The sequence below is a fragment of the Scardinius erythrophthalmus genome (genome assembly GCF_964197995.2).
Source record: "Scardinius erythrophthalmus genome assembly, chromosome: 7".
Classification (NCBI taxonomy): Eukaryota; Metazoa; Chordata; class Actinopteri; order Cypriniformes; family Leuciscidae; genus Scardinius; species Scardinius erythrophthalmus.
Genome location: NC_138227.1, coordinates 25691964 through 25718164, shown reverse-complemented (window position 1 = coordinate 25718164; position 26201 = coordinate 25691964). Strand labels below are relative to the sequence as shown.

General features: G+C 36.9%; 2 protein-coding genes across 3 annotated transcripts; one reads left to right on the top strand and one right to left on the bottom strand.

The window, feature by feature from the left end:
* Window positions 1–11: 11 nt before the first annotated feature.
* On the bottom strand, window positions 12–13641 carry slc19a3a (solute carrier family 19 member 3a; the record flags this gene model as incomplete). The annotated part of the gene is made up of 6 exons (XM_081370860.1): window positions 13394–13641; window positions 11809–12466; window positions 5483–5695; window positions 2932–3124; window positions 2014–2155; window positions 12–179 (listed from the first exon to the last, which is right to left on the bottom strand). The coding sequence occupies exons 1-6, from the start codon at window positions 13538–13540 to the stop codon at window positions 12–14; spliced, it is 1521 nt and encodes a 506-aa protein (XP_081226986.1). The 5' UTR covers window positions 13541–13641.
* Window positions 13642–18059: 4418 nt separating this feature from the next.
* On the top strand, window positions 18060–25297 carry bloc1s3 (biogenesis of lysosomal organelles complex-1, subunit 3). Of its 2 annotated transcripts, none has more exons than XM_081370397.1 (2): window positions 18060–18169; window positions 24254–25291. In XM_081370397.1, exon 2 carries the CDS (start codon window positions 24264–24266, stop codon window positions 24858–24860), a length of 597 nt encoding a protein of 198 aa, XP_081226523.1. In that variant the 5' UTR covers window positions 18060–18169; window positions 24254–24263; the 3' UTR covers window positions 24861–25291. The 2 variants fall into 2 exon arrangements, with proteins under 2 accessions (XP_081226523.1, XP_081226522.1); XM_081370396.1 differs by lacking the exon at window positions 18060–18169 and adding an exon at window positions 23670–23785 and having other exon boundaries at window positions 24254–25297.
* The last annotated feature ends 904 nt before the right edge of the window (window positions 25298–26201 follow it).

Below are 26201 nucleotides of genomic sequence, written 5' to 3'. Positions count from 1 at the left end.
GCTCCTTGTGTTCAGAATTTCGTTCCAGTGATGATTTGAGCATCATCTTCTGCCTTAAAAGTTTCTTCTGGATTCTCTCTCGGTGTTTCCACCTCTGTTTTTCGGCACACTGTAGTATACAAACCCCTCAAGAAGAAAACGATTGCAATAACTGAAAAATATCCCCCGTAGACGGTAAACTGTAAGACAAGTAACAACAACAGTTTGAATGCAAACACTGTTTTGTCACATTTTAGTTTTTTAGTTTCACATTCATTATTTACCCAGGGTTACCAATTAATTCTGGGTGTTCATATCACATTGTACATTCATAAACCCTGGGTTAATGTTCTTATTTGCATATCTGCGGAGTCAGGGTCATTGATTGGACGAATGACATGCGCATCCTGTTTACGTAATTTTTACTTTATGTACAAAAATACTCTTACATTGCGCATCCCCATGTTACGCATTGCCGACTGTACTATTTTTTTCTATATGGACTTTTCAAACTATGAATGAAACAGTATCTTCTATACTCCTTTTGACAGAGTTTGATGCTTTTCCTATCACATGCTAAATCGGCTGTTGATATACATATCGTGTTTTTGTGACTGTCCAAAGCACATGAAGGAGGTGATTGGTTGTTTAAATTAAGGTACGTAAAACAGAAACGGTTTTCCTTCGCATTTTTCACATACAGACGACAACATTGTCAAAACAATTCCTGCTCACACGGATCCACGAAAATGACTAAAAACACTGTATTCTGCTGCCAGGCCAGTAGGTGGCGACGTCACTTTTTAAAGGAACACTAAGCGCCTATAGACTGAACATAATAGAGCTGGTAAGTCCCGCCCATCCGTAAAACCCCAAGTGGACCTCTAGGTTAAAATCGTCAATGCAAGTGAATGGGAGAAAATAATTATTTTCTGGTCCCGTTTGAATTGTGCCATGAATGTGAACATATGTTGTCTGTGAATTTTTTATATAACTTTTCATGTTACGAGTTTGACAGTATATGGTATGATTCCTCGGCTAGCAGTTGTGGAAAAGACATAACGAGAAAGACTACATGTCGCCTATGTGACGTCACCCCATAAAGTTGACTTACCCGTGGTTTTCACCAACCTCAACGTTTTTTTCCTCTCCCTGAAAGAAGGAGGTGAAGTGCACCAAAGACACAGCCATGTTTAGCGGGATCCGTGAGCTAGAGCCGTGAGCTAGTGTCCGTGTGCGAATGGTGGTGACGTTTCAAACGCGTCGAAAGCAGTGAAGAGTTGTAGTCCACAAAGTGCTCTCACACAAAGTCTACCCGTATCAAAGTCTACCCGTATCAAACTTCTACCCACTAAATTGTAGCATTCTTTACACGAAAAATTATATAAAAAATTCACAGACAACATATGTTCACATTCATGGCAAAATTCAAACGGGACCAGAAAATAATTATTTTCTCCCATTCACTTGCATTGACGATTTTTCAATCTAGAGGTCCAGTGGGGTTAGCGGAAGGGGCGGGACTTACCAGCTCATACACATGCGCATGACATAACCGTTTTTGTGGTTTACACAGAGACTTGCAGGCCCACACAACACAGTTGTCATGTAAATGAATGGCCAAAACGCATAAAAGGTTTTCCGTTTTTAGCTGAAAACGGTGTCGTGTAAACAAACCCCTTAGTTCAACTTTTAAAAAACTTGTTTCTATACCTTGCCGCTTTTTTTTTTTTTTCTCTTTTTCACTGCACTGACTTCCGTTTCGCGTGTGAATGGCTCCTAACATCGCAACCTTTCACACTGCACATCATTTCAAGCAGTGCTACCCCTCTCCGGAGCAGGGTTTCACAATCCTGGGTAAAAAGCGGTGCTAAACCCGCTTCTGATTTACAAATGTGAAACGTTCCTTTACCCGGGGTTAAGCGCAGTGTGAAAAGCCTTAGTGTTTTGCATCCAATAGAAATGTAGCATCTGTGTCATGCTGTTGTTTACCATATAAAATAATTTTGATTTACATGAAGAGTGTAACCTCACCTGTGTGACAACATCCAGACCAAGCCCACTGCTATCCACCACCACAGAGGTGATGATTGTCTGGAGGATCAGAGCACAGAAGGTGTTGGCTCCGAACACAAGGGCGTAACGCTCCATGTTCAACCCCGCTGCTATCTGGAACCTATGAGACAAAGGACATGGACATTCATTCCTGCTGTTTAATTTAGTGTAATATTTCATTCAAATATCTAATATCCTTGGCTAAAGTTGTTTTGTGCGAGTGCAATCTGTATAAATCCTTATCCTAAAGAGAGACTGGAAAAATAATGGATATTTATTAGGGAACCCTATGATGAGTTTTTGAAATTTACTGAGTTGTCACCGTCAATGAAAACTATTAAATATTAGGGAATTTTATAATTGTAATTTCCAGACCTGGGAAATTCTTGAAAGTTAAGACCATATTTTAATTGTCTAGACATTGTCCTTTATGAGTGCAAGGTCTCTAATAATTTTTTTCATTATTTGAAATTTATACTTTAAAACATCATTAAACACATCTGATTCTACAATTAACAGGCATTTTTTCTGCCCTCTTAACCTTTGAAATATGTACTTTTTTATGGCATCTAGCCTACTGTATATAAGGTGTATAATGCTTTACATCATCAGGTTTCAACTAAAATAAATGGATCTGAAACCTGACTATCAGCATTACAGGTCCAAAACCTTTACCATTGCTCCAATTAAGGTGAAACGGCAAGTGGTCAGATAAGATAATGTACACATTTCTGAACATTTATCATATAATTATGCTATAAGTTTGAAGCAGGAATAGATTATCTTCAGCAAAATGTGGTTCATGATAACATTTAACTTACTAAGAAATACACATAATCTGAGCTGGGTATGTAAGCAGGTGCTTATAATAAGTCACATATTTTGCACAGGACTTACATGGCAATGGTGATGAGCAGCATGTACAGGCTCTTAAAGATGATGTAGCCACAGTAGCAGACCCAGATGTTGGCGCTGAAGACCATAGCGAAGAGAGCACCGGCCTCCAGGGCAGAGAGCGCTCCCAGAGCCATCTCACCCCAGCGAGACCAGTCTGCAGATGCAAACCCGATCCCGTACGCCGCCGCGGCCCCTGTGGTGCAGACAGTGATGATGGACAGTAAAGCACCGTTGCCATGCGATCGGGAGTTTTGCGTGGGGGCGAAAAAGTTTTGCAGATTTCGGTCGTGTTCAAGTTGGTCGGGCGAATTTGTCGCGCTGACCAATAGAAAGCAGCTTGTTTTGAAACTGACTATATTTGAGCGGTGCTTTACAGCATATGCTGTTATTTTGCCGAAAATGTGACCACACACCTCTGGTGTTCTTAGGTCTTTTTTTTTTTTTTTTTTTCTTCATTGGAATGGTACGAAACTTGGTAAAGGTTTTTGCACTTTACTGTGCGAACAAAAAATAATCATGGACATGATTCGAACAGGTTAAATGGGCGTAAAAAAATTGTTGCAATACTCTTCACGGTCAAAAATGACCGCATAGGGAATTAAAGGGGTGGTATAGCCTAATAACCTTTTCACAAGATGTAAAATAAGTCTCTGATGTCCCCAGAGTGTGTATGTGAAGTTTCAGCTCAAAATACCCCACAGATATTTTTATATAGCATGTTAAAATTGTCACTTTTTGAGGATGAGCAAAACCGCACAGTTTTGGTGTCTGGCCCTTTAAATGCAAATGAGCTGCTGCTCCCGGCACAGAGGGCGGAGCCTCACACAAACACACAGTGAAAACTTTAAAAACATTTAGCCTTTTATGTTCAAACCGGAGTCAGACAAAGATGAAGAAACTCAAGAAGAATTGACATGTAGAAAGCAACAGGTAGAAAGCAACAGAAAGCAACAGCAACAGAAAGCAACATGTAGAAAGCAACAGGACATTTCTGAATGGTTAGTTGATGAATTTATGTAGCTTATGTGTAGTTATCTTCTAGTCACTGATAGCATATTCTGTCATGATAATCTATAAATCGCGTTCCCGGGGGCGGGGTTTATGTAAATTTTAGGGTTGGTGATGTCACTAACCCGGGAGGAATGTCGTGTAGTCTCTACCAGCCGTTTGTTGTAGTCCTTAAAAAGCAAATTCTTTAAAAGCAAACATCTTCCTTTGCTTTGAACTTCGAGCATTGTAACTTTGCAGATGTTGTTTATGCTCAAACAGCATTACACACTGACTAAAGTTAGAAAAGTGAAATCATAATTAACCACCCCTTTAATGGGAGACGAATTTCACCTAGTGAAAACTTTTAGTACTGCAGCTAAATAAAATCTTAATGAAAGCTATTTTTTTTAGATATCAGGCTCAAATTTTGAACACAACTTGTTTAGATTTATGGCTTTGATTTTCTTACAGTTTTAGAGTAAAATATGTTTTTGAAAATATGTATTTCATATAAAAATTTAAAATAGTATTTTTGCACATTTTTCAGAACAATAAACGTAAAATTCTGTACCTTTTTTTTTACGTTCACTTTTTAAAAAACTTTTTCTCTTCATCAATAATCTGCCAAGTGTCATCTTTGAAAAGAGATCAAACTTAAGTCTGTGCTCTAAAGCATTCAAGATTTACGACAGTTTAAGTTGGAAATTTAATTTTCAGGTCTATGCTCAAAAAGTTAATAAACGGATTAAAATAATAAATGGGGAAAAAGAAATAAAAATGTGGTCATTTTTGACCGACACGCGAAGAGAACCAGAAGGTTAAAATGACAAAATTATGAAAAATTTGACTTTAGAATTTTCATACAAATTCCACTCTTCTCTTAACTGATGACGTTTACTGGCGTCACTCACATGAGATCACAGCAATAGAGTGCAAGTGAAACAGTCAGTTGCAAGCCGTCAGCCCGCATTATTTCAACTTAGTTTTAAAATAAATGTTTAACAGCGGAATTCGTGGTAAAAAACTACATTACCCATGATGCTGTACAGACAATTACACCAATCAGTCAAAACAAGAAAAACATGCCAAAGAGCTCTTTAGCCCCGTCTATATATATTGTTTATATATAGCCTATATAGTTATAATCAACATTTTTAAATGCGTAGTTTTATATTTCTCCATCATTTTTAATTTGATTATGCAGTTCGCAATGCTTCATGGGATTGTAGTTCTTTCCCTCACTTAAGATTTTATAGTGTTGCACTTTTGTATTTTTGTCCAATTTTCAAAGACCTTTTCCTGCAAATCAAAGTTTGTAGTGTTATGATTCACCTCGTAGCTGGTTGGCATGGAAATTTTTGTAGAAATGCATGGAAAAAATACTTGCGGAACCAGCGCAACTAAAAAAGTGGGCGGGAACTCCCTCCCCTACATTTTTTCTTGTTTGAGAAGCAGTTTCATTCGGATATACGTCACAATAGGGAAGAAAAATCTATCACAATAAAGTTCAACTTTATCTAAGTTCATAGCAAGTATAGGCCTAAGTGTCCCTTGTACTCACCAAAAAGGTTTGAGAGGGCCTCCACTCCCCCATTGTAGACCGTGAAGTTACTAGACGGCTCCACATGCTCCCACAGTGACTGGACGTAGTTCACCGTCTGGTTGTAGCCGCAGGTAGATAGTGCCCACCACGCTGACCAGATAAGCAGCGTACGGGAGGAAAAACACTGCAGGAAATCCCTCCACAACCGGAGCAGAACATCACCACAGCCACCTGGGAATTTATCAAGACAATCAGACCTAAGATCATGGATTCATTTAACTGTGTATGTATTTGTTTAGTTTAGTCATTTTATGGAATCAACATTCCCATGCAAGATAGTTTATTGTCTTTTATAGAGATGTGCAGTTTGTAATCCTTAAAATCAGAAATAAAAGAAAAAATGAAATAAAAATTCACCCTTTCCATTTTCTAAATGCATCTTAATCTTATTGTGAATGATTCATTCCATGCATGTTTCAGCAGACAGACTTTCCGTTACAAAACAATAAGTATACTTCAAGTTCAAGTTCATTTTAAGTTTACATAAGTAAAGTTCAAGTATATTTTAAGTATACTAGTAAGTAGTATACTTGTAAGTGTACTGTTTCAATACTACCTGGGACTAAATTGGCCCACTTTGTAGTGTATAAGTAAAAGTATACTTTAAGTGTAACAGTAGTGAACTTTGAGTGCTGCTTTACAACAATTTTTTTTACGTTTGTACTCTACTGATAGTTTAGGCTAGTTGTTATATACTTGTAGCACATTTTTTAGTTTATGAAAGTACACTTTGAAGTATACTCGCAGTAAACTACTAGTTTAGTAGTTTTATACTGCATGTATACTTATACAAGTTACATTTAACTATATATAAAACAATTGAGTACAATGTATATGCCAAATATACTTAGATATTTCTGTCAGTATATACTTGTGTAATTTTCTATACTTGTATATACAACTACCACAAAAAGTTAGATTTTTATACATTTTATTTATTAAGATAATCTTCACAACTTTATCGAATTTTGAAGCCTAAATGCAGTTGTCGTAATTAAACTAGTTACACTAAAAAAAATATGATTAAAAAGTTATAACAACATATGTTTTTACACTGCTTTAACAGTGTACTTTTTTTCCCTTTTTTAGTCAGTTTAATGTAATTTAAGTTGAAATGACTTAAACATCCAAGTTGATTGTACTTAAAAATTGCAGCAACTTTTTTAGGAGCTACACCAGTCACATGACTCCAATAAGCTTCTGAAAACTCTTCATATCTTTATTTTAAATATATAGGTTGGAAAGTTTGAGTTAGAATTGTTTGCAAGAGTGCAAGTATAAATACAACAATGCTATAAAAGCAGATTACTGAGTAGATGAGTTTTCATGTTCAGTGTGATGTTTAACTTCTGGACGCTCTCTAGTCCCATTTACCCCCTTGTTAGCAATTGCCTTTTTAAGACACATAAAAGCTTAATAAAATAAGGAGTGGGCTATTACTGATGTATTTTTATGTCGCATAATAAAACATTAAAATATATTTCACTTGTGTTCACCACAGACCTTATTTCAGGCATTTAAAGGGATAGTTCACTTTGAAATTAATTTTTGATATGTTTTAGCTTACCTCAAGGGCATCCAAGATGTAGGTGTCTTTGTTTCCGCAGTAGTTTCAATTTTGATATTTTTAGGTCAAACCGTTCTTGTCTGTCAGTCATATAATGCAGGTCGATGGTCACTGTATCAAAACACAAGCACAGAGTCCAAATTAAAACAATTCCCCATCGTCCAAATTAAACAATTCCCCATCACAAGTACACATTGACGGCCTAAGACACGAAACGAGCGGTTTGTGTGAGAAAACGAACAGTATTTATATCGTTGTTATCTCTTGAAAACAGCACACGTCTAAATGATCTGACGGCGCGGGCGGTATAGATATATACACTAGATGTCGCCTTTGCTACTACAGTTCATTGGAACGAAACCGTAGCCAAGGCGACATCTATGTATACATCTATACCCGCCCGCGCCGTCAGATCATTTGGACGTGTGCTGTGTTACAAGAGGTAAAAACGATATAAATACTGTTCGTTTTCTCACACAAACCGCTCGTTTCGTGTCTTAGGCCGTCAATGTGTACTTGCGATGGGGAATTGTTTAATTTGGACGATGGGGAATTGTTTTAATTTGGACTCTGTGCTTGTGTTTTGATACAGTGACCATCGACCTGCATTATATGACTGACAGACAAGAACGGTTTGACCTAAAAATATCCAAATTGAAACTACTGCGGAAAAAAAGACACCTACATCTTGGATGCCCTTGAGGTAAGCTAAAACATACCAAAATTTATTTTCAAAGTGAACTATCCCTTTAAAGGGGCATTATGCAAGTCTGAGTGTTTTTTCCTTTTTCTCTACGAGCTCCCCCTAGTGTCTGGTAGTATAATGCTTTCAAACACTCTGTCGTAAAAACGAACTGTTGTCCCTCCCCCCTCGCCACGAGCAACCCAGCTGATCAGCTGTCAACCTAGCTGAGCAGAGGAACCGGCTATTTCAAAACCAGTTATGTCTACCGAGGCAAGTAAAGCAATACTTTCTTTCCAACTGATGGCGATTTTTTTATTTAGGGCCAATCTCATTTCTCTGTCTTACCCCTTCCCCTTCCCCTACCCCTTTGTCTGCGTCTTTCCCTTGCCCTTCGATACCGAGTGAAGGAGGGTAGGGGGAAGAACGTTTCTCTAAGAAATGAGACACCACTCGATTACCGTTTGCGTCATCTTCCCTTTCCGCTAGCTGGCTGCTGCTACCAAAGAGTATAGAAGCCCAAGAGGCGAAACTCAATAGAACGCTCCATAGCAACAGTTGCCCCCATGACGTGACGGCGCGGCCGCCATTATGGACTGAAAACTGAAGGAAAACGCCGAAAAATAATGGGAGTCAATGGCACTGAAAAACTTAACATAACAAAAACTTAACATAACTTATTTTTTTCTGGCCGTCATATCTAAATATGAAAACAATTTAAAATACATTAATGAGGATGACCGACGTTAAATGACGTTAAATGACAGAAAATATACGTCTATGTGTTGGTTATGCATGGCCTAATTACCCTAAGGAAAATAGTATTTTGGGACAAAATATTACTATAGAAGTACTATAAGACTACTATAGAAATACTATAGGATATTATAGAGGTATTGCAGAACATAACATACTGTGATGTTCTGTAATACCTCTATAATATTTTAAAGCTGCTATAGTATTTATATAGTAGTCTTATCTTACTTCTGTAGTATGTCCCAAATTACTATAGTATTCCTATAAGATTACTATAATATTTTGTCCCAAAATACTATAAGATTCCTATAGTACTTTTTCGTAAGGGTATGTCCCCCACCGAATCGGCTTCATTAGCCTACCACTTACGGTTTGCAAAGATACAATTATAAAATTACTGCAAAACATTAATCTATCAATATTTATGTTCTGTTATGCATTTTCCTTGTTATATGACTAACAGAAATTCATGAAATAATAGGCTATAGGCATACACACAGTAATTAGATATAAGTAATAAGATATTTTTTCAAATGTTTTTTCAAATTAGTGAACATTATATATATATGATTTGGAAAAATAAATAAATAAAATTATAAATGAACATTTCTAAAGACAGTTAATATTTTACATAGAATATCACAAAAATATTAACAACTTGTTTTTTCAACATCTTCAGTGAAAGTACACACAGTGAACATTTCAATGGCAAGAACAAAAACAATCTGTGAATGTCCTATTACAGGCGGAAAGGTACAAAAAAGATGTGCAATCAAGCAAGTGCACACATTAACAGTACTAAAATGGATTTTGCCATTGACTGGCGCTAACGATTTCAGCAGCTTTCAGTCCATAATGGCGGACGCGCCTCCGCAGCGCCATCTACAGACTGTTACCCATAACACAACAGAGTTTCGCCTCTTGGGCTTCTATACTCTTTGCTGCTACGTCAACAGAGGCGATACGCGTTGACATAAACAAACGAAGATGCCGTCGTCTCGGGTTGTGATATCGATTGCCTGGTCTCCCTTTATCTTTGCACGCTTGTGTGCCATCAGTCAAAGACATTGTTTCATTGTATTTAACGGCGGCGCCGGTGACACCATAAGCAAAACATTAGCAAACGGCAAATAGCGCATAGCTGCTAGCTAGCGGTTAACTAGTGATTCAAAACAAAAACATTACAATTAAAACCGCTTGAACGTTTTATTAAAGGTATCATAAAACACGAGTGTCATTAAACTGCTGAAAATACATACATTTGTGCGACTCACTTCTGAGAAATTCCTACCCCTCTCTTTCAAGTGTGGTCCTCCGCAGACTTCGTTTCAAGGGCTATATAGCCCTACGCCTTGGCCCTAGCCCTTAGTCAAAATGAGAATTGGGACACCACTTCCCCTCACATGAACGCGCAAAACCGAGGGGAAGGGGTAAGAGTAAGGGGTAAGACAGAGAAATGAGACGCAGCCTTTTTGTGTTGTCATGCATACTAGTATTTGTTACCGGGAACGAACGATATGAACGAGGCGAACTACTGCTTTCGTGTTTGTTTGTTTGTTTTTGGGAGAATGGGCATGAGCATAAAAAAAAATATATCGGAGGCTAATATTTGTCTAAAGTTATATTAGCAAGGTACCAAAGGTAAAGGTACCCCCTAGTCCCACTTTGGCAAAAAAAAATATTATAACTATCTCGTGGCCTCAAGATAGTAACTCGTGGCCTCAAGATAGTAACTCGTGGCCTCAAGATAGTAACTCGTGGCCTCAAGATACTAACTCGTGGCCTCAAGATACTATCTCGTGGCCTCAAGATATTAACTCGTGGCCTCAAGATAGTAACTCGTGGCCTCAAGATAGTAACTCGTGGCCTCAAGATAGTAACTCGTGGCCTCAAGATAGTAACTCGTGGCCTCAAGATAGTATCTCGTGGCCTCAAGATAGTAACTCGTGGCCTCAAGATAGTAACTCGTGGCCTCAAGATAGTATCTCGTGGCCTCAAGATATTAACTCGTGGCCTCAAGATAGTATCTCGTGGCCTCAAGATAGTAACTCGTGGCCTCAAGATAGTAACTCGTGGCCTCAAGATACTAACTCGTGGCCTCAAGATAGTATCTCGTGGCCTCAAGATATTAACTCGTGGCCTCAAGATAGTAACTCGTGGCCTCAAGATACTAACTCGTGGCCTCAAGATACTAACTCGTGGCCACGAGAAAGTGAGTTTTTTCAAGGCGAACGTTCCCTTTAATGTTTCCATGGCGACGCGTCATGCAATACACCAGCCACAATAATACTGTATGACAGATGTGTCGCTTTTATTTCGCTTTTCCTTTTTTATTCAAAATATTCACAAACTTGCTTACCATGTCATCAACTAGCCTATCTGATATTCCGATTCTCGAATGCGTGCAAGTGAGTGTGTTTGGTCGTTTAAAAACCTTTATAAATAATCTTGATCTATAACATGAGATGGGCGCTGCAATGTTGTCCTGTCAGTCGGATTTACAGCACGTGAATTAATCAGTTTCTCCCGAAATAAATGCAAGAAAGTGGCCGGTGAACTGAGAAGAATAGAGTAAACTTTATAGTTCCTTGTCTTGCACTATGTTTGTCTGATATGAATAACACATGTCGGCAAATTATATTTGAATAGATTGTTATTGCTGCTTCCACAGACATCAGTGTGTATTTTACAAACTCCAAATGTATTGTTTTACTCGTGCTTATGTGTATTTAAATATCTGAAACCAAAAATAAACATTATGAAGTTGAAAAAACTGCTTAGTTGTGATATATGACAGCGCTGAACGCGTCCGACTCTGGCTCAGCGCCAGCCAATGCGCGAAAGCACAGTTTGGATCTGGCAGCACTGAACATTCTAAATGTGGAGCAATAACAATCTATTCAAATATAATTTGCCGACATGTGTTATTCATATCAGACAAACATAGTGCAAGACAAGGAACTATAAAGTTTCTTTATAGAAAGAAACTAGCGGCACCCACCCAGCGGCACCCAGCCCCCGACCCCCCCCCCCCCTTGTTATATATATATATATATATATATATATATATATATATAAGCTGTTATATTAAGGTGCAAATCTTGCATAGTGTGCCTTTACCCAAAAAACTCACTTTGAGACAATGGACCCGAAAGTGCAAAAATGCATCTTATTTCTGGGTTTTAGGACTAATTCCAGCAGCACTCTACTAGTTTCTACCCCAGTGACACATTATTAGCCTTTTGATATTACTAATATGGCAGATTCGAGTAGTCCTACCTGTCTTGGAACTTTTTGCACTACTATCACACTCATTGAAACCTTCCAGTATTTCCTGCTTCGGTTTGGATCCATCCACCTCAACGGCATCTTTTTGGTCATTGCTCTGAAGATCCACCTCTGTCATAGACCCTTCCTCGGGTTCCAGATGTTTAACTGTCTCAACATGCCCTTCACCATCAGTCTCTCTACTAGCTCTGCTCCTCTGGTGGAAGAACATGCTTGTCTTAGGCATTGGGAGAAGAATGGAGGTGATCAACGCAACGGCGGTGAGAACAAGTGTGAACACTAGAATGTAGTTGTAGGACATCAGTTCAAAAGAGACTAGGACCTGGCCTAATACTGAACCCACGGTGTAGCCCAGCAGCTGTGCGGTCCGGCAGTACGAGGTGGCTTTCAGGTAGTGCTTCAACTCCACCATGCTGTAGATGTACGTGAAGTAAGCAACGTCACACGACGTCACCACTCCATATGTAAACTGCATAGCCTGCATCTCTCGTACACCCTTACACCACAGTATCATTGCCGTGGTGGCAAACAGGATTAAACACTGGAAGACAACCACAGGTTTGTAGCGTAGCCAATCAGTGAGGAGGAAGACAGGAACCAGCACTGTCAGGTAAGAGTAGGTCCACACTGGGAATATCTGATTGGTTACCTTGAGGAAGAAAAAAAACAGCTACTTACCACCAACAACAAACAAGATTTAATGCACAAATCTTATCTTAATCAAATCTTAATCAAATTGATTCCTGCAACAACAACAAAAAACACTTGTAGCCAATAATTCATTACTATAAATATAATACAAGACAAAATATAATGGAAATAATATTATACAAATAATGATATATACAATATGTAAATAAAAATAATTGTAATTAAACAACTTGTCAAATATAGATTTTTTATAGAATATTATTTCTATCCACTATTTTACAGCAGTGTGTTTAGAATTTTATTGCACAAATCTAACGCAGTAACTATATCAGAATCACAATAATTGATTCATGCAAAAAAAAATGCATGTATCCTTAATTAATATATTAACTAAAGAACAAGAAAAAATATAAATAATACTATTATATAAATAATAAATAATAATATGTACAATGTATTAGTAAAATAATTCTAATTTTAAATATTATATTTATCCACTGCACATTGTATAACAGTATATATACTTTTTTTATTGTACAAATCTAACTCAGTAACTATATCAGATCACTGACATTAAAGGCAAAGTTGACCCAAAAATGAAATTTCTGTCATTTATGTAGGCCCACCCTCATTCTAAATATGTGACACTCTTTCTTCTGTGGAAGATGAAAGAGAATATTTTGAATGTTTTTTAACTTTTTTTGTCCATACAATTAAAATAGGTGGGATTCAAAACATCCATTGTCTTTCATTGTATGGACAAAAAACACTTAGGCCTATTAGACCTTTTTAAAAAAATATCCTCATTTGGAACAACGTGAAAATGAATTTCTGCAGTGCACTATCCCTTTAACAACATGAGTCATGCAGTTCGATTTTGAAATCCAAAAACATTGAGTTAATAATTAAACTTTGGTTACTATACCTGCTCAATGGTTAGGTTCTTGTCTGGTCCAGTTAGGAATGGAATGAGAAATGGTTCTAAAGGCTTTACTGTGCTTAAGAACCCATAGATGCATAACAGAGAAGTGGGATACTTCCAGTTCCTCATCCACCGCTTCAGAGTGTCCATATTCACAATCTGTAGGTTATTATAAAACAAACTAGTGTTGTCACAATACCAAAATTATTGTTTCGATACCGATACCAAGTCAAGTATTGCGATTTCGATACTTTTTCTGAAAAGGGAGAAACACTCTCAAATATCATTGCTGTGCTTTATTTTAAAACCGGGACAACAATCTAATCATATAACACACTAATAAATGAACATATGAACAGCAGATATATTAAACATTTGAACAAAATATGAAATATTTTATCAATTTAGCAGCATTATCTTATTTATCATAAGAAACATAAGAGCTTTATCTTGATTCTGAACTTTGAATAAAAATATGAACAGCGATTATATTAAACAATGTTTAATATTGGTAACATTAAGCCTCATTGGTGATATATTTGACATGTGGGGAGAGAGTTGTGGAAGGCCTATACTTCATGTTAAACAAATATATAGCAGCAAAGACAACGTCGGCAGTGTTGACGGCAAAATAGGCTACAGAATAATTCGTTCTGTATTGAGAGGTGCAATATTTGAAAATCGATCATATTTTTTTTAATTACATTTATTGTATTTATGTCAAAACTTTCAAACTTCACAATGTCATTCATTAATATGTATTCGTGTCAAAATTACTTAGAAACATGAACATCTTTTCCAATTCTGTTTCGCCAGGAAACGCTTCCAACACGCGTGCGTGTCGCGTGAAAAATAGGCGTCGGTTCTGTTTCTAGCATGCTCGAGCTGCGCCCAGACGCGTGTGTCACGCAGGCAGTTAACATGGGAGCAGAAACAAAAACGGACACGACACGCAGCCAGTGTGTCGCCGGCCTTAACCTATGGCAAGCCAAGAGGCTCAGAAATACGCCATAGATTAATCGCGTTTAAAGCCAAACGCCGTCAAATACGGCGTTTTAACCCGTATTGGACGCCGTCAAATACGCCGTTGTAATTACAAACGCCGTAAAAGACGCGCGAAATACGTCAATGACGTCGTATTTGACGGCGTTTTAGTGTGCATGGAAACGCCGCTTTTTACGCCGTTCATCTCGCCATATGACGCCGTAAAAAACGCCGTTTTGGTTGCACAGAGCGCGCGCTATTTTACAGCGTTTTGCTTATAGTATAATGAGACACGCCCACTGATTTTCACAGCCAGTAAGTTTGAACTGTTCTCTCCCAATCAATGATGAACTGAGTCAGACCAGACGAATTCAGCACAGATCATTTAATCCAATTCTTATGCTCATATATGAGTTATTAAACAAGGAAAAGAATCCAGGTCGTATTGGCTTAACTCGGCACATTTCCATCTAAGTGCTGAATAACACAAAATATTGATATAACCCATATAATGCCCTATGAATTTGTGTTTTAAATAGGCCTATTTGAAAAAAAATAAGACGAATGTATTTTTTGCCATTTCTAAAAAATGTGGCAGGTTTGTTGGTAGGTCTATAAGCTTCTCCTTCCAGAATTAAATAGTGTTCTGCTTTTTGTAGGCTAATTAATTTCGTGTTTTATTCATATTACATTGATTATATATTCATTAAATAGCCTAACATTATTACATTTCGTTATATCCAATATATTTTGTAAAATGAAGATTCAAATATTTTGCCCTTTCGATCGTCCAGTTCATAGTGAAATAAACGACTTGGGGAAAAAAGTCAACCGTTTGTGGGTATAGAAGTTCAGTGAAAGCCGTTTTTAAAATACGAATTTTGAAATAATTTCCGTCATTTTAAAAGATAAAACATAAGGTGCAAGGGAGCAAACTCGGCAAATGACAATTAATAAATAAATAAATAAATAAATAAAAAGAACATAGCCTAGTTATTTCTTTCCCACATTTGAGTCATTATTCTTAAAATAAATGTAAATTATGCTTGCAACAATAGCTGTAGGTTAATTGGCCTGGATGAGTGTGATTGGCCTAATATTGTGTCCCAGACCGGCATTATATAATTCGTGAATATTTGTAAAAATTCGTGGCTTGAAAGAGTTGGAAAATTGACAGTTCTGTCGATGTTTTACCCAGGCAGGGTTAGTTAAGTAAATCTAAAACTATTAAAAACATTTAAATGCTAATCGAAATAAACCTGAAATAAAGGAAAATATAGCCTAACTATTAGTTGAAAAACTTAAACTAAACGGAAATGAGAAATGTTTTTTTTTTTTATCAACAAACTGGATTCATTTCGGGGTTTTTTTCCTGCCACCTTCAACCGACGCGATCTTCCATTCATTAACCGACAAGATTATGTTACGGTAAATTAAAATTAAATTAAATTAGAATGAACAAGTGACTGTGACCCATTAAAAAAAAAAATTCCAGGGGTTTAGTTTTAGCCTGCATGTAAAATAGCAGCAATAGAATAGGTCATCGTCATCGTATTCACCTGTAGTGCTTCTGTGAACAGGTAAAAAACAGGGTAACATCCATAACTCTATACTCTCTGTTTCTCAACTGGTTTTGTGACAGTGTTTAATTTGTAAAGTGGGAGGTTCCGGAGCACAGAGGTAACGGAACAAAAAAAATTACAAGCTTCTCTGCAGGGGCGGCGCCAGAGAATTTTCAACGCATGTGCTGAGGGGGTGCTAGATCATTGACAGGGGGAGCTGCGCAAAACTTGGCCACTAAATATTTAATATTCAGTTATTTTAATGATCACAATTAAAGTTTTATTAAATTGAACAAGCGGAACATTCAGCATTCAACAATCAAATAAAAGATGTAGACTATTATTAATAATAATGTTATATCAACATAATATCTTGTTATTTCGACATAATATGTGTGCGTGCAACAAGCAAGATGTGCATTTGTAAATCCGGTGACGCATTTAGTGTTTTCTGACTGTCTGCTGCAAAGATGAAGTTGACGATCGCCATCTCCGTAGTGAACGCGCCTAGAGAGAAATACACATAATGGATTACATAATCAGAGAGTAGCCTTTTTCTTTTTCTTTTTTTTTAATTTTGAATTATTTCGTTTAAAGACATTTCAAGCTTTGTGTATTTGATGTATTTCTCATGTCTTTGTGAGGCATACACTGAGTTTCGTTAAGTTAGGATGAAATGCGCTCCAGTTAACGTGCAATGCAAGTGACCGCGCGGGCGCCTCTATGATTATATTGCCCATTATATTTGAATCCAGGCATTAAATACAGGCAATTGGTTGATGAAAAATTGATTAAAATTAAGATACAATTTACAAAACGAAATTCACTTTAAAGAAAGGCTTTCTACAAATCAAAACTTAATGAAGTGGTCAAAATCATGTCTGAACCACTCCATGTCTCATATTGCGCATCCTATCTTATTCGTGCTGTTCACTTTTCATAAATCAACATAAATGGAAAAAATAACATTATAATATTTTAACAAATATGAAACTAAATGCGCTTATTTAATGGCTACAACAGTATAGTAGGCCTACAGACTCTCTATTTGTACAAATTGCTGCACATTCATTTAATTCTGAATTTTGCATGCACAAGTTAAAAAGGCATTTGTTCAAATCAAGTTCACGGATAATTGTGCGTGCATTTATTAATCATTATGATACTAAAATCATTACAAAGTGGGCTATGCTATGTACAAAAAAAATCAGATGAGCCCAGAACGCAATTACACGTTAAGTATTTTCCCCCATAGAAAACCATTATAAGAACGCTTAATGTGGCTTAATGCAGATTAGAATGTCCCCTTATTATGGCGAAATAACGAGATATTATGTCTATACTGCTGTTTCCACCATGGTCTACACATTCTTGATCAGCGGAAACGATTTTTGCTTGTTTGGGATCTGACTGGCCAGCGTATTTGAAAACGTTAAGCAAACTTTGCTGTCTTTTTGACATTTTTCCCCTGAGTGAAACGACCGATTAAAATTAAGCCCTGTGTAACACCCTTTTAAAATGTGAAAATCCTATTAATTTTGCTTTATTGATTTGAATGTTCTTTAATATTTTATTTAATTTCAGTTTATTATTTAGCTTGGATTATTTTAATAGCCTACATAAAAATAATAATTCCTTGGGAGCATACGAATTGGATTACCACAAATGATCTGTGCTGAATTCGTCTGGTCTGACTCAGTTCATCATTGATTGGGAGAGAACAGTTCAAACTTACTGGCTGTGGAAATCAGTGGGCGTGTCTCATTATACTATAGTAAAACGCTGTAAAATAGCGCGCGCTCTGTGCAACCAAAACGGCGTTTTTTACGGCGTCATATGGCGAGATGAACGGCGGAAAAAGCGGCGTTTTCCATCCACACTAAAACGCCATCAAATACGGCGTCATTGACGTATTTCGCGCGTCTTTTACGGCGTTTGTAATTACAACGGCGTCTTTTACGGCGTCTAATACGGTTTAAAACGCCGTATTTGACGGCGTTTGGCTTTAAACGCGATTAATCTATGGCGTATTTCTGAGCCTCTTGGCTTGCCATAGTATTGACTAGAATGGGCGCGATCAGCTCCGGTAGCCGTGTCGCAGCCGTAATGCGCCGCAGACGTGTGCGGTGTAAATGAGGGGTTAGAAGTGTCGATACTAATAAATTAAGGAATCGAGACGTTTTTAATTTCCGGTTTACTTTTGAGGTATCGGTGCACCGTGCAACAGAGCAAGGTAGGCAACGTACTTCCCATATGTCACTCCTCGCGTCATATTTGTCTACGAGTCGTGGACCACTTGTGCTCGCACATGCAGTCATCTCGCTTTAGTGTTTTGTCACATGGCACTGACAGCGGCAGGTTCTTTGCTGCGTGCGTCAGGAAAAAAGCACAGACGTCCATAGGGAGGGTTTTTTTTTTTTAAGTATCGATACTGAAAAATTTTGGTATCGTGATGTTTTTAATTTCCGAGTATCGCGATACTTTTGAACCGTGCAACACTAAAACAAACACTTAATTTTACTTTTGTATCATGCACTGTTTACCTTTGCCGGTGTGTTGGAGATCTGTTTTCATGGAAATACGGTTCCTCTCTTAAGATAATCACCACACACTGAGTGTGAGACTCTGCGTGTGTGTCTGTATAGCTGTAAATAAGTAACCAGTGAGCAAAGTTCTGCTTAGATTATTCTGATTACATCTTAATTCTGAGAATTACTGTTATTCACCAGATAATAAAACATGCAATAGCCAAACAAACCCTCCCTATTTTAAAGGGGTGGTTGATTATGATTTCACTTTAGTTAGTGTGTAATGTTGCGGTTTGAGCATAAACAACATCTGGGTTGTTGTAAACTCTGGAATGTTATTGGGCTATCCCTGTACCAGCACAAGCACTAAAACCTACCCTTGTGTGTGTGTGTGTGTGTGTGTGTGTGTGTGTGTGTGTGTTCAAAATAAGCTTACTAACGTTATACAACATCATGCATCAAGTTACAATCATGTTAATAATAAATTATGTGGCCAGCAAGCATATTTACCAATGCCCAATTTCCCAGTGCTTAAATTATATTTAAAATATTCGATCCCTGGGTTAAAATAACTATTAGGTATGAATTCATATCACAAGTTCTTGAACATCATTTTACATACAGTAACTTCTTAATAGTATGCATTAACTTAATATGGCGTACTGGCGTTACATTTTAAAATAAATACTATACAAAATAATTAATCAGAATACTTACTCCTGCTCACTCACGCCAAAGAACTCGCCGTCTCTGCAAGATTAACGTTGGCAGTTTGCACGCACAGCTACTTAGGGTTGCAAAGGGGCGGAAAAATTCCGGTAAATTTACGGAAAGTTTCCGGTAAATTTCCATGGGAAGTTAAGCTGGGGAATTTTGGAAATATTCATTACCACGGCAACCGCTTGCACGTCCACTCTGAAAGTAACTGTACACATAAGAGACGTATAGATACATTATTTAAGTTTATTTCTATTTGTTAGAATATTGATATATGAACTTGTTGTCAAGTAAGCCCCATTGCGAGCATGTGTGTCACTCTAAACTTTCAGGGTGCTGCACTGCTCTAGTTGACTTCTGCACCTTCCCCCCCGAAAATATCACGTTAATTTTGAAAACGTAATTCCTTTAGTGGATCCTTTTGGTCTTTCTTCATGTTTCTTTGACAAATATCAGTGTCTCAGTCTCACACACGCTGCACGCGAGTTAACCACGCCTACTTATTTACATGTCACGGTAAACACGGAATAAAAAAATCTGTTACGCTGGACATTTTCTTCCGTGGTAACGATATATACCGTCATACCACCCCGGCCCTACTTATGTGGTAAATGAAGTTATGCTAGCTTATTTGGCATCTAACTTATCAGCTTGCTATCTACTAGATGAATACATTTGTATGTGATATTTGAAATTTAAACATTTTATAAATATATTTCCCCATAATATCATCAAAACTTACTTCACTTTGTTTAGTCCACAGGCTCAAATGTGTGCCTTCAATAGTCTTGTGCTTTGGGCTTCTGTACATGTGATGGAGGCATGCACAGTGCCAGTAGGGGGTGTGGTCTCAATAGCCCTGCAGTAAGCAGTGTGCTATGTGCATGGGATTGAGGAATGGCATGGATATTCAAGTGTATTTGAATGGCATCTGTTTGTTTTAGTCAAGATTATGCTAAAATATACTTTCCTCAACTATATTTAAGTTCCCTATGAAGAACCAACCTTCAACTTTGAAAATTCCCAGTTTATTCCCATAAATTCCTGTTAATTCCCTTAAATTCCCATTAATTCCCATGGAAAGTTTCCATCTTCGAAAATTTCCAGAATTTTGCAACCCTACAGCTACTAGAAGATTTACATCTGTCAGACCGGTTGCTCACGTCATCAAGCTTAGTTTGAGTCGGTTTGAGTCTGCACGTCAGGAACGGAAGTGCTAAAAAAAATCGCTAAAATAGGCTTCACTTGTCTCAACTGAGTTCAAATGAGATGGCTCTTCCACTTCTTATACTGTCTATGGGTGTGACAGGCTAAAGTTTCACACCAAAGGACATTTCCTGTCACACCTGCCCTGACAGTCTTGTCTGTTTTGTCACTGTTTAATGTTTCCTTGTTTGTCTTGTGTCTGAGCACATGGCTTTGTCTTTGTTTGTGTTTGTCATGTGCTCCTCTTGTCCTGCCTCCTTGTTTCCTGTTACGACGCCCTCTTGTTTAGTCCACATCTTGCCCTCATTTCACTAATTGTGCTCACCTGATCCTTATGTGCTCTGATCCCTTTATATTGTGCCTCTTTCCCTCATGTCTTTGCTGGTTCGTCTTGTTTGCTTGCCTTTTCATGGTTAAACATAGTTCCTGTTCTAGTTGAGTATTTGATCGTTTCTAGCAGTAGTGTATCCTTTTGCTTTTTCCTTCAAGTCTTGGTCTAGTTAGGTTTTATTTCTTCTCTAGGTTATCTTCTCCAGTTTCTAGTTCCCTATGAGTTTGTTCTTTTGTTTTATTTATTTTTTGATTGCAAGTTCCTTTCGTTTTATTCCTAGCTCTTTTCTTTTTCCTCTCTAGTCTTTGTTCTATTTTAGTTTTAATTCTTTGCCTATTTAATTATACTCTTGTGCCTTGTCTGTTTATCTTGTTTTTTCTTGTTCATTGTGAGTCTTGTGTTTGTTCCTGCCCTGCCCTGCATCCTGAGATTTACTGGCCATTGAACCCCCACTATCTGTCAGCTAGACTGTAACACCATTCACATTGAAGAGATCATCAAGCCTCCGGTTCCTTGCGTTCCTGTTTGTGTTCCACACCATCATCCCACCTGGTGCTGCCTCTTCCTCTTAAGTCTTCAAGCTCTTCGTCACCCCAGTTCTGGTTTCAGTGATTATCCTGCCTGCCTGTCGTCGTGTCATCTAATGTTATCCCAGTCACAAGAGTCACAAGATGAGCAAATGTCTGCAAAATGCCTTTAGTGCAGGGGAACATGTATTCAAAACACAAGCCACAAATAGTTAGATTAGATAACCCAGACAGATAAATAAATAAAATAAAAATAAAGAAATTATTAAAATAATAGTAGCCAGAATTTTCATCTTTGTCTTTTAACTGCAGAAATAACAAATGCTAAACTGGAGAGGCAGTCTTTTTAGCTAAAAATGTTCACAGCATCCAAAAATCAAATTAGAAGCGGCTGAAAAGTTTTGAAGTCACTTGTAGCCTAACGTACCTGATCGAGAGATAATCCAGTCTTTCTCTCTGTCTGTGTCCGTTGGAGTCTTTTGAGCGCGCAACGTTAAAGTGCCTTTTTTAAAAGCGTTTTAAAAGCTTTTTTCACGCATTTTAGAATATCCAGTGGAAAACCAACTTGTTAACGTTGTCCGGCAGAAGTGCGATCATGGTTTTCCTGATGCTAAATCCAGTCTTGGAGATTATCCTATCTGATGGTGTAGGCTACATACATCCACACTTAAAGCTCCAATATGTAGGGATTTTGTAATAAAATTTCCAAAAATAACTTGCACAGTGTGATATATTTCCTCCAGTTATGTACTTACAATATCTCAAAAGTCTCCAAAGATTTTTTATTTCAGAGAAATTCCGATTTTAAATAACTGGCCGTCCCGGAAAAGAAATGTCGCGCCTCAGTGACGCAATGTCCGCTCTCTCTATCCTTCTTTCCGGTGTGGACCATGTGATAGGATATTCCACCACACCGGATTTTTTTTTTTTTTTTACAACTTTATTGAGGTTTTTTTCTTATCACAATAAACAATAAAGACATCTGACAAAGAATAAAAAAAGGAATAAAATAAAAAATATGACCCACATCACCGGAATATCGCATGGTCAAATGCGGAAGTGGTGGTTAAAGCGTTATAGCCATAGACTGTATGGTTATAGCTGTTATGGATCACGAACTCTTTGGCGAGTATTGAAGTGCCAACAAAACGAAAGCGTCCATATTCGGATACACGCGGAGTCACGGACTGTGTGACAAACGGAGGAATAAAACCCGGATAAATATCGGCAGGCGTTTTCGAGATGGAGAGAGAGCTGCGCGTCTGGACTTGTCAGAGACTCTCTCGCGAGTGTATTGAGACAGGTAAGACATGCAACTGTCAATAATAGCACTTATAAACAAAGTTATAATATTGCTCTTTGTACTTTGGTAAGGCTTTTTATCACGTGTGGTGACCGAGATTATGGCAGTACAATTACAATCGGAGATGATGTTAAAAAAAATATTTAGTCATTACTTGCAAATGTTCGTTCAAATTTACTTTTAGATATTGGTTTGAACACGTTAAACAACACTGCATTAACCATAAAAAACGTAAAACTGCACAACATTAACCAAACAAATCATTTGACAAATAGCTGTATGTTGTAACGGGATAGCCTAATATAGCATAACATTTCACGTCCCTTGCAGTTCATTAATTATGATGACATAAAATAATACGATAAGACATACAGGTAATACAAAAACGAATAAATTACCTCATCCGTGATCATGATTCATTAATTCCATGTAGATATATCGCTAGATGGTGAAAACGCATTATAAACCACATCTCCCATCGTCACCTCCTTCATAGCGTCATCAAGCTTCGCCTTTGTTATTGTTGGAAACTGCGCCCTCTTGTGGTCAAATACCAAAGTCACATACTGGAGCTTTAAGATTTTCTTATCCCAGACATTGTTAAAGATTTAAATCCTTGCCGCCAAGACGCTCCTCTATCGGTCACGGACTGAAAGCGATTGAAAGTGAAACTTAAATCTGTGACGAGGTGTTTGGATTTATTCACGCACGTTAAAACATATTTATTAAAAGCTTCTTTCTTTGCACATTTTTATATACAGCATTATCATAATAGGCTGAATATTAACGTATTGACAGAAAACCGGTAGTTCTATGTGAAATCCATAGACAGTAGCCTAGTGAAATCAGACATATCACCGTGAGATCGGTAGTCGAATCAGGCTCCTCCAATCGAAGCATCGAATCTTCGAACATACATTGTTTATTTCCTTAATTAATTTGTGTTTGTTTATAATTCTTTGCTTTGACTAGCTTTAACCAGCATACTTCACTCATGACTTTACTCACAAACTTCTGATTCTTTAGACTTATATTTTGAATTCACTTTATTTTATTTTATTTAATTTTTTATTTTATTCTATTATTTTCGCATATTTCTTGGGACCTTTATTTTGAATTCTTACACACTTCTGATTCTGATGGACTTTTATTTTAAATTTCTTCCTGCTTCCTGCTTCAAGTTGGTGTCTCGTGACAAATCCTATGATATTTGGATTGTGGAAACAAACACCAGCAGGTTAGAAAAAGACTCACATTTGGTTTTAATCGCTTTTCAATACAATTACTGTGCATAATTAATTAATAACAAAACATACGTGCTAAACAATATCATCATAATTTAACTAAAAGCAATTTACAGCAAAACGTAAATGCGTATTGTATTAACTAATAGACTAAATAGCATTTATGATCTTAAACTGTCATGTTCAAATGGTAATGTTTATAATTGTTATGTCTGTACTGGAAAGATTTCAATAAAAAAAAAAAAAAAAAAAAAAGCATTTATGGACATTTGTCATGGAAGTGCTATGATACTCCTTTAAGCACTTTAGAATACAGTGTAAAGTAGTATATGAAAATGGTAATCATTAAATGTCGTGTTATACATTAAAAATACCATGATATTTAAATGTATACTGACACCATAACTATACCATGGTAAAGCTTACTGAGTAATCAACTTATTTAAACATGTATCTTCCAGGTGTGCAATCATGGCAAGCAACAAATTCCAAATCGTGGTACAGGGAGAAGCATCAGAAACTGATTCGGATGATGAAGTGTACATCACCTCTGCCCCTCCTGTCCATGCATCATCATCATCATCATCATTAGGTATGAAGGTGGCAGGAGAAGCGTCCGAGACCGACAGCGAGGATGAGGAGGAGAGAGCGCGCAGACTGGCCTCTGAAAGCCAACAGCAGATGCTCCGCAAAGATCTGCCTCCTCTCATCGTGATCAGAAACACACCTGCGACAGTGTGCGGACAGGAGGACCGATCGTCGCCTGTGTCCAGACCTGACTCAGGTCGCTTTAACTCATTACTTCAGCAGAAACTGCTGGAGAGCAATGCACGACTGTGCACTGACATCAATCAAAGCCTGAAACAGGTGTATCAGAACGCAGCCAGGGACATAAGACAGGCCACCACTCAGCTCAACAACTCTCAGACAGGCATCATCAACGCGTCCCACAGCATTAGACTCATTCTGGAGGACCTGAAGTCAGTGTCTGAGAAGATCGACATCATTACGAGCTGTCACCTGCTGCCGGACATCACCATGCCAAACCCCGTATCTGGACAATCCTAATCAAATGCTTGAGAGTAAGTTGAGACAGCTTTAAATGACATATGGGCCTGTTGTGTCAGGAGCCGCCCTAGTCATTGACCAACATGGCCATGATTATTAGTGATCAGAAATAACATGGAAATTTGCTTGGGCTGATTTGCTGAATGCACTGATAATATATAAGAATATATATATAACATAAGTAAAAAAAAAAGGTTAACTTGTCTGTTGTGTAAACTAAATTTCTCTTCTTTTTTTAGCATATAGGTTGAAATATACGTCTGATTTAGGGAATGTAGCCTAACTAGTCTGCATTTCTTTTAATTTATCTTTTAGTTCATGTCAACAATATCAATTTTAAATAAATAAAAATAGAATTATTATTGAAATAATAAATGATGCAGGTCATAAATAAACTGCGTAGCAATATAATAAATAAATGTTTAAAGGAAAGTATATGTTTAGGGGTTGTAACTAGTCACCATTTCTTTACATTTTTTATTTTACCTTTTGGCTTTTTTGCAGTTCACTTACAATTTCCTGCAGTTAATGTAATAAATAATATTTGAATTATATTAATATTATTACTAAATAATATAATATTAAATATTTCAGGTAATAATAAACGGCATATATATATATATATATATACAGTACCAGTCAAAAGTTTGGAAACATTACTATTTCTAATGTTTTTGAAAGAAGTCTCTTATGCTCATCAAGCCTGCAGTAAAAAAAAAAAAAAAAACCAGTAATATTATGAAATATTATTACAATTTAAAATAATGGTTCTCTTTTTTTAATATATTTTAAAATGTAATTTATTTTTGTGATGCAAAGCTGAATTTTCATCAGCAAGTACTCCAGTCTTTGGTGTCTTATGATCCTTCAGAAATCATTCTAATATGATGATTTGATACTCAGTTATTATCAATGATGGAAACAGTTGTGCTGTTTAATATATTTTTTGGAATACTTTTTTCAGGATTCATTGATGAGTAAAACGTTAACAGCATTTATTCATAAAAACAGCATTTATTCAATATAAAAACATTTCTAACAATATAAATCGTTACCATCACCTTTTATCAATTTAACGCATCCTTGTTGAATTAAAGTACTAATTTCTTTAAAAAAAAAATAGTTATTGTTCCCAAACTTTTGAACGGTAGTGTATATTGTTACAAAAGATTTCTATTCTAAATAAATACAGTTCTTTTTAACTTTTTATTCATCAAATAATCCTGAAAAAAGTATCTCAGGTTATAAAAAAAATATTAAGCAGCACAACTGTTTCCAACATTGATCATAAATCAGCATATTAGAATGATTTCTGAAGGATCATAAGACACCAAAGACTGG

Coding starts and splice junctions, on each gene's coding strand:
- bloc1s3 (XM_081370396.1), top strand. CDS start 23,688: ATGGACTTTTATTTTAAATTTCTTCCTGCTTCCTGCTTCAAGTTGGTG. Junction 23,786..24,253: donor GTGGAAACAAACACCAGCAG/GTTAGAAAAAGA, acceptor TGTATCTTCCAG/GTGTGCAATCATGGCAAGCA.